General features: G+C 53.9%; 1 protein-coding gene across 2 annotated transcripts; it reads left to right on the top strand.

Moving 5' to 3' along the window:
• The first annotated feature begins 127 nt into the window (after positions 1-127).
• Positions 128-7617, top strand: Lsm3 (LSM3 homolog, U6 small nuclear RNA and mRNA degradation associated). 2 transcript variants are annotated; one of them, XR_003582275.2, is made up of 5 exons: positions 128-226; positions 2428-2538; positions 4195-4290; positions 6505-6746; positions 7225-7307. XR_003582275.2 is itself a non-coding variant. In XM_027931956.2 (4 exons), exons 1-4 carry the CDS (start codon positions 206-208, stop codon positions 7303-7305), a joined length of 309 nt encoding a protein of 102 aa, XP_027787757.1. In that variant the 5' UTR covers positions 128-205; the 3' UTR covers positions 7306-7617. The 2 variants fall into 2 exon arrangements, 1 of the variants encoding a protein (XP_027787757.1); XM_027931956.2 differs by lacking the exon at positions 6505-6746 and having other exon boundaries at positions 7225-7617.
• Positions 7618-8791: the final 1174 nt, after the last annotated feature.

The raw sequence follows: 8791 nt of genomic DNA, 5'->3' as shown, positions 1-8791 counted from the left end.
CAGGCGGGGCGAGGCCTGGCCGCACCCCTTCTCGGTGGGCCAAGCTCCTCCCCCAGGAGGAAGCTCCGCCCAGCTCCGAAGGGCCCAGACGAACCGACCCTCATCACTACTTCCGGAGCATGGCGTCATTGCGCTTCCGGTTCTCCGGTCCCGGAGACGCTCGCGTGTTCTCGCGAGAGCCGGGAAAGGGCGCAGGGTTTGAAACATGGCGGACGACGTGGACCAGGTGAGTGGGTTCTCAGGACCCGGCTCCAGAACAGCGTCCCCGCCCCTTGCGGCCCTGGCCCTGCTCGGCCTCGCGTACCAGGGCCGTCTCCTTCCAAGCCCGTGGGAAGGCGGTCCGCCGCGGTGGCTCGTCCCGGGTCGCCGCTGCCTCATCCGTGCCTCCGGCCGTCGCGCCCCTTCCGGACCCCGAGGTCCTTGTCAGCCCGCCCGAGAGGGGCCCGTCGCGCTCGCCACCTCTGGGCCCGCGAGGCCTGCCCTTGTCTGTGGAGTGGAAGGAGCCGTCCCTGCCTGTCACCCGGGGCGGTCGGGGTCCCCGCAGGAGGCGGGACCGGGCGCTCAGGGTCCCTGGGGCCCTTCCTGGGCGCCGGCCGAGGGGACGCGCCACTCGGGAGGGACCTGGCTGTGGCCCCGGGGACGCTGCCAGGCACCCAGCGACGCCTGCCTGCCCGCCCTGGAGCCCGTGCTCTGCAGGAGGACAGACAGGTGCAGGTCTGTGACCGGGGAGCTGTGACAGGAGCAGCGGGCCCCGGGTAGGGAGGGCGTGACCCGCCCCTGCACCTGCTCTTGTGCTGGCCTCGGGCCACGACTTCTGCAGCTTCCTACCGCGGGAGTCTCCGCTGCACGAAAGAGGACTTCCCGGCCACTTATGTAAAGTGGCACTTGGTTTTGTTTTTTTACAGCATTTTTTATGTTGAACGTGAGCTGCTTCGTTTCACGTGCGTCTCCCACCAGGAGAACGCGGGGCCATAAGGCTGATCTGTGCTCAGCGAATATTGACTGAGTGAATGAACCAAGTGATGGGGACACGGGGTGCACCGTGGGCATCCTGCGCCCGGGTAGCAGGAGGATGGTCGTGTTTTTATAGAACTATCGTTACCTATTAATGTGCATTTCTCCACAATAATATGAGCTCCCTGGGCTGGGATCGTGGCTCGGAGGTAGAGCGCTCCCCTCGCACGGGCGGACCCGAGTTCGATCCTCAGCACCACGTAAAAATAAAGGCATTGTGTTGTGTCCATCTACGCCTAAAAATAAATATTTAAAAGTAATAATGATGATCTTCTGAGCTCCCTGATGGTGGCGACTGCGGTCAGCCAGTCCTTAAACAGCTGTTCAAGTGAGGTGAGGAACGTACCAACTGATGTCAGGGGTTTTGGGGTTTTTTTTTTTTTTTTAACCATCTCATTTGTCCTTTTGAACCTTCTGTCACCTCCTTCCACCAGTTTCATGTACTCTCTGAAGCAGTTCTTGAATGATCTTACCAACTCCTCCTGGCTGCAGCCATCCCGTCCATGAGGATGACCCTAAGTCATCCAGCCCTGACCTCTGAGGCCTGTATGTTGAATAGTTCTCTAACAGTGATAATGGAAACCATTTATTTTGTTCACCAGGTATTAGGTCATTTAGTCCTCGTAAGAACCCTAAAGGCTTCCTCGTGTTACAAATGAGGAGTCTGAGGGTTGTGATGGCAGGATTGGTAATCCGAGTTCAGGAGAGTCCAGTCAGAGTCAGGAGTTGGTCACAGACTGCCTGACTCCAAAGCTGGTGCTTTCAGTCGGTATTCTATACGCCTGCCAAATTCCTGCATCTTCCTGACCAGTTCCCACCGTAAACTCCACCTGCCCTGTGCTTGATTCATGATCTTCCCTTAAATCTGCACCTCTGGTAGCATTCTGAATTCACAGAGACATTAGGTGAATGTTTTGTTTGTTTTTGAGAGAGAGACAGAGAGAATTTTTTAACATTTATTCTTTAGTTCTCAGTGAACACAACATCTTTGTATGTGGTGCTGAGGATCGAACCCGGGCCGCACACATGCCAGGCGAGCGCGCTACCGCTTGAGCCACATCCCCAGCCCTAGATGAATGTATTTTAAGTGACTGAGTAAGATCTGAGACAAGACTAAAGTCCCTGGATATCAAGGAAACAAAGTCATGCTTACTTTGCTGAATAATTCATATGTCTTTCTGTCTTAGCGCTCATTTATGTCGCAGGTGTTATACAAGAGGCACTGTACTAAGCCTTCATACGTATCATTTAAGCCTCCCAACAATAGAATTAAGTAGACACTATTGGTTTTCCTGTTTTGCAGACTGAGGCACAGAGGGGTTAAGTAACTTGCCCCCAGTGACACAGCAGGGCAGAGATCCAAACTCCGCGCCCCCTCTAGTATCACATCCTAAGCCTGTTTTCTTTTACCAGCAACAAACCACCAACACTGTAGAGGAGCCGCTGGACCTCATCAGGCTCAGCCTGGATGAGCGCATTTACGTGAAGATGAGAAATGACCGAGAGCTGCGAGGCAGGTTACATGTGAGTACATCGGATGACCTCGAAATCAGACTGTTTCCTGTCGCTCCTTCCTGCCTCGCTCCTTGTAGTGCAAGACTGTGCAGGGGAGAGCGTGTTTTAAAATGCAGGAGAAGGGGGGTAGATAGTCGCTCCTGTTTCTATAAACCCAACACAACTGCGCTTTACTCATTGTTATCAATTTTTTCTTTAGTAATTTCATCAGAAATGTTTGTTAGAGTTCCTTCTCCTTCCTTCATTTCTCACTTTTATTTGTAAATAAATTTGTCCTCCATTCTTACTTAAATATATACATATATACTCATTCAGATCTTTTCTGTATATTTTCTCAACACACAGGTGTAAGCATACGTGTGTATACATGTAGACACATATATACACGTACACGTGTCTGTGTGTAGATGCTTATATTTGCACACCTCTAAAAAAAGTGGAATCCTGTTATACATGTTTTCCAGCACCTTTTTCATTTATGAGTCTCCTTTGCTTCCACTAGGGAAGGCTTGGATAGTGAATGACAGTGCTGTATGAATGAGGGCTGTTTTGTATTGTAGACAGTCCTTGTGTATAATGGTGACTTTACCTGTATGACGGTGGCATTTAGACTATCTCCCATTTCTTGCTCCTATAAATGAGGCACATATTTCTTTGTGCCTGTGTGCAATTCTTCCTGTAGAATTGGCCCCTTGAAGTGATCCTGTTTGTTCATAGAAAACCTGGAAGATGTGGTCTCTCCTTGGTCACCTCCTAAGTGTGCGGCTTTCGTCACTGTTTCTGTCCCCTGAACTGGTTAAACACAGCTGCTGTTTACTGGGCACAGCTGCACGTCAGGTCCTGTTGTTCTGAGGTGTCTGCCTCTCGCCGTGGCCCCAGTGGGGTTTCTTTTCCATCCTAAACTGTATACTTGGCCCTGGTTTGAGCTCCCTGCACAGCACTCCCCACGTGGCCTGTGGGCCGTCTATTCTGAGGGGGCACATAAACCATCCAGCACTGTTGGAGTCAGCGTGAGGAGACGCTGAGCAGGGACCTGGGGCCCACGTGTTGGCAGAGTGCCTGAACTCCCGAGGCCACACTGAGTGTCTTGGTCACATTTATTCCCTCGGCCCACAGGTGCCAGGCACGTCCATGTCCTGCAGAGTTGCTCCACCTACCTGCCCTTTGTGGTGTCCAGTCCACCCCAGGACAGGGCGGGTCTGATGACAGGGTCCTGTGCCTTTAGAAAAGTGCAGTGCCGTCATCTTAACAGTTGAGGAATTTCTTCTCTCAGTTCCTGTTTCTTTCCTTTCACACTGTGGCTGGCTCCATGGAAACGAGTCTGCTGATCAGTGATAATGTGCTACTTTTCCTAATGACATGACATGACCACTGTGGGTAAGGAGCAGGGTGGACACTCAAGAAATTATTCCAAGTCACTTTTAGTAAATGCATTTGGGGCCGTGATAGACAGTGTTGTTTTTATTGGGTCAGTCCAGCTGTCGCTGAGACCATCTGTAAAGAGGTAGGGTAGCAGCAGATTGTTGTCACTGGTAGGTGAAGCGTGTGGTGTGAGCATCAGGTGCATTACCTGTGGTGGTACAGGTGACATGTCGTGGCCCTGCTCATGGTGGTTTCTCCGCCGGGTGGGTGTGTGTTTTCTGATCCCTCGCCCTCCCACTCCAGGCTTACGATCAACACTTAAATATGATCCTGGGCGACGTGGAGGAAACCGTGACCACGATAGAGATCGACGAAGAGACGTATGAAGAGATCTATAAGGTAAGTCATCCCATTATCTCAGCTCATCACTTTGAACTTGTCACTTGTTCTCGGCATGCCACGGCTCCAGGAGGCCTGTCAGGTTGGGACACCTACTTACGGACTTGATTGAGTGTGGCAATTAAAAGGAGAGCCCGGAGGTCAGGCGGATCTGGTTTCCGCTACTGACTTGGCCACTACCTACCAGGGCTCCCTTGGGCAAGAGAATCCACTGAGTCGGCTTGTCGGGGGTGAGCAGGAAGGCTGCGCTCGACCTCCTGGGGCGGCCAGGGTCATTGTGACAGTGCGAGGTGCTGCCTGTGAGCTGTGTACAACAGGGATACAGAACGATGGTCTTCCACGTCACGTGGACTTGGCCTGGTGATGCCTAAGGTGTCAGGAACTAAAACAGAGACAGTTCACAGAAGTATTCACTCATTCAGACACGCGCATATCCATTGTGAATACAAGTAACACTGTTACGGGGCTGGGGTTGGGGCTCAGCGGTAGAGCGCTCACCTAGCACTTGCGAGGCCCTGGGTTCGATCCTCAGCACCACATAAAAATAAATAAACAAAATAAAGGTGTTGTGTACAACTAAAAAAATAAAATTTTTTTTTTTTTTAAATAACACTGTCACAAGCAACCACTGTTTTCTAGAACAGTATTTAGTGAAGTGCGTTTGCTGTGCACTTTGCCAATGTCTCTGCGAACCTCCTTACTGCCGGCAGGTTTGCGTGCCTTTTACCTGCATTTCCTCCATTGTGATCTATTGTTGAAGTTAAAGAGAGTCTGACCCCACAGATGGGGACCAGGAAAGGGAAGGATGCATTTTCACAGATACCTGCTGCAGTCAAGGTCGATCGCACTGTGGCATCGGAAACCGAGTCACAAAAACTGTTTTATATTCTTATTCCATGAACATGGACTTGCCTTGCACTTTAATGGACCTTGGTAAGAAGCATGATCTGGTGACCCCAAACACTGCTCATGGGAAATCCCCAGTTCACCAAGTCATGCGCACACATTTCACTGGTTCATATTTTGATACTCACATTTGATAATATCTCCTCAAAAAAAGTCTTTGAATATCACAAAGCCAGTCTCTGGCCTGTTGGACTCTAGTGGTTAAAAATAACGGGCTCAGGTCTCAGAACTGCCCGAGTTCAGACCTGGATCCCGCTCACCACTGATATAATGGAGCCAGAGCACCGACCCTGACTGTGACTGTGTCCTTGTCTATCAGACAGGGCCGATGGGGGTGCCTGCTTCCTGGGACTCTGGAGGGTCTCCTGACGGACCACACGGAAGCCTTCAGGGGGCAGGGCTGGCTTCCAGGCGCAGCTACAGGGGAGTGTCGCGCTCTGCTGACATGCGTGAGGCACTGGGTTCGATCCTCTGCACCACATAAAAATAAATGAAGATACTGTGTGTCCACTAGAGCTAAAAAGCACTTTTTTAAAATATTTAAAAAAAAAAAAAAAAAAGCCTTCAGATTAGGGACAGGTGACTAGTGGGTGTCCCAACAGTAGCCTTTGAGGGTCTTGGCGGTTCCGCCCGCCCTGACTCCTGCCCTCTGCTCGCTCCTCTTTGCCATGGTCCCTTTTTCTCCCTCCTGCATCTACGCATTTTCTACCAAAGGGACCCATTAGTAACTGAGCGGAGCACATGGGCCTCGCTGGCTTCCAGGCGCAGCTGCAGGGGAGTGTCGCACTCTGCTCAGCCGTGGAGATGCCCCTGACTCCCTGGGGGAGTGTCAAAATGCCGTCCCTGGATGATCCAGTTCAACACAGGAAACTGGGCTAAATGCCTCTCCATCCCCGGACCCGGTGTGGGGCTCGCCCTGTGCGTACTCACATAACAGAGGGCCGTCTGTCCGCATCGCCAGGACACACAGACAGAGGTGTCTTGTGGGTCTTCCTGTGACTTACGTGACCAACTCCTGGACAACTCAGCCGACTGCTGACCACTAACGGGCAGGCAGAGCGGCCGGCCTTGCTCTTTTGAGTGTCGCTTCGCAGCTGGAGAGCCGCTGTGCAGGCTGCTGACAGTGGCCTGTGCTCTGGGTCCCCAGCCACTTTCCCAGCCGTCCATCCTGTACCGCGTGGTTGCTCCCAGGACACCAGCCCCTCTGCCTAGGGCTCCCTCCCTTACCTGAGGGACCAGAGGCCTGGAGGCCACACAGCGGATGTCTGTGCCCCTCCCTCCAGCCATTGCTGACCACTGGCCTCGTAGGTTTGGGTGGACGGACAGCCCCCTGCCTCCGCTCCTCGCTGGGGCTGAGCTGGCTGAGGAGCTCACCAGGCCTCACTCATCCAAGCTTCATTTCTACACGTCTGCTGTTTGGCTTCAGCGTGTCTGACGCTGTGGATTCCGTTCCTTCTCTTCTCTGCATGAAAACCAGCCAGATTCTGCCCGAGTTCATCTCCTTCCTGTGCCATTTGGTCCTGTCCACCCTAACCCTCCAGGGCCTGCAGGTTTGGGAGGCCTGAGGGCTACTTTCCAGGTTCTTCCTGACGTCCAGCCAAGGCTCAGAGAGGTTTCAGACAGTCCTCGCTCCTGGGGCCCAGGCCCGAGCACTCAGTGGAAGCCTCAAGGTGTCCATTCTGTGCGTGCCCCACACCCTCCGCAGCCCCTGTAAGCAGTGCCCAGTGGGGAGCAGAGAAGCAGCTCACCTCCTGCCCCTGCGACTGTCCCCACTGTCCCCAGGAGGCCACCACACTAGCATTCGCTCAGGTGGTAAATCAGGGACCCCGGCTGCTTCTCCTGGTGGCTCTGGTACCCCCTGGGTTTTGGATCACCTGAGTCCACCCAGTACTATAGGGACGACCACAGAGAGGCCCTCGGGGGAGGTTCACGGGTGGCTCAAGTATATTCTAAATGGTGCGTCTCTGTGACTGTCATGATATTATTCCGTGTCATTCAACGTGGCCCGGTTGGTTTTGTGTCTTGCAGTCGACCAAGCGGAACATTCCGATGCTCTTTGTCCGGGGAGACGGGGTCGTGCTTGTCGCCCCTCCACTGAGAGTCGGCTGACACCGAGGGTGGATCCCGAGTAGAAGACGGAGACCGTGTACAGCTGCCCCTTTGAATGTCCAGGACGTTGAGAAGACGAGCCTGCTGCTGCGTGGTGTCACTAAGAAATGGCCGCGACTCCTCCACCCCAAGATGAGTTGGTTTCAAACAACTTGCAGCCTCTTGAGCTCAGTGCACTGTCCCCTCCGATCCCCCCAGGTGCCCGCGTCTTCTTCAAGGGTCAGTTTCCCCCGTTGTTCCTGCACACACGTCCTGATGGTTTGTTTGTGTTTTTTATTAAATTTGGTGTTTGCTTTGGGGTTTCTTTTTTAACGCGGCCTGCTGTCTCGTGGATTCTTCTCAGCGCATGTCTGCGTCGCACAGCGCCCAGGAACAGGGCCGCTGTGGTGCTGGAGGCACAGCTGGCAGAGCGGGACCTGGGGTTTTGTCCCTGTGCCTCTGCCTGTCCCCTGCAGTTATCCAAACAACAACTGCAGGGTGCCACACGAGAGCTCAGGTGTCATTTTAAATGTTGACATTCCCATGGGCCACAAAGCGTGATTTCTGGTACCAGAGCTACACTTACAGAAACCACTTTCCAGCCTGGTGGACACCTGTCACCCCAGGGCTCAGGAGGCTGAGGCAGGAGGATCACAGGTTGGAGGCCAGCCTCAGCAAGTTAGTGAGACCCTGAGCAACTCAGCGAGACCCTGTCTCTAAATTAAATGCAAAATAGGGCTGGGGATGGGGCTCAGTGGCTGAGTGGCCCTGGGTTCAATCCCCAGTACCAAAAGAGGCCACTCTCCACTCTTGGGTCATCAGTGGCCAAGTCTAAAACGCTCCTTAGTGACACCTGAAGGCGGGGGGTGGCTAAAAGCCAAGCTGTTCTGATTCCCAGCACTTTGTGCCCTAAACACGGAAGAGCAGGTAGGTCCCTGCCCGCCCCGCACCCGCCTGCCCTGCCCTCAAACCGTTCATCCAGACGGCTGAGCCCCGGGCCCTGCACCAGTGTTGACTCTGAAAAGCAGAAAGTCTGGTTTGGGGCGACCTGACCGGAGACACGGGGTGCTGTTGGCACACCCACCATCGGGCCCTGCCGTGTGGTCACGAGGGACGCGCACTGAGCCACAGGCAAGGGACATGCTTTTAGTGGGTGTCGTGTCCACAGGGGTCCATTTTCATTGTTTACTGTCCTGGCCCCGCAAGTTAACGGGGAAGGATGCTGTGCTGAGCCCAGGGCGCGGGGGACCCCAGCCTCCCTTCAGCCACCCCTGGGCTTGGTCCTCGGGGTCACTGGTCCCTGGAGGCAAAGGCTGTTCGCTGCGGGAAACAGGGACTTGCAGCTCTGGTGGGTGGCAAGCCAGCCGCCATCCTGGGAGCCCTTCCTGAGCAGAACTCTGGCCTGAATGACGAGGACGGGGGGACAGGAGAGTCACCACCGTTTATGGAACAACATGCGCAGGCCAAAGGCACTTTGTATCCTCACAAAAAACCTGCAGGTGCTAAG

Source organism: Marmota flaviventris, chromosome 20 (assembly GCF_047511675.1).
Source record: "Marmota flaviventris isolate mMarFla1 chromosome 20, mMarFla1.hap1, whole genome shotgun sequence".
Taxonomy (NCBI): Eukaryota; Metazoa; Chordata; class Mammalia; order Rodentia; family Sciuridae; genus Marmota; species Marmota flaviventris.
This window is presented reverse-complemented; position numbering and strand designations above follow the sequence as displayed.

Excerpts from the sequence above, each read along its gene's own strand:
- Lsm3 (XM_027931956.2), top strand. The coding sequence starts at position 206 with ATGGCGGACGACGTGGACCAG. Across the intron at positions 227-2,427 it reads TGGCGGACGACGTGGACCAG|CAACAAACCACCAACACTGT; the intron begins GTGAGTGGGTTC and ends TTCTTTTACCAG. Across the intron at positions 4,291-7,224 it reads CGTATGAAGAGATCTATAAG|TCGACCAAGCGGAACATTCC; the intron begins GTAAGTCATCCC and ends TGTGTCTTGCAG.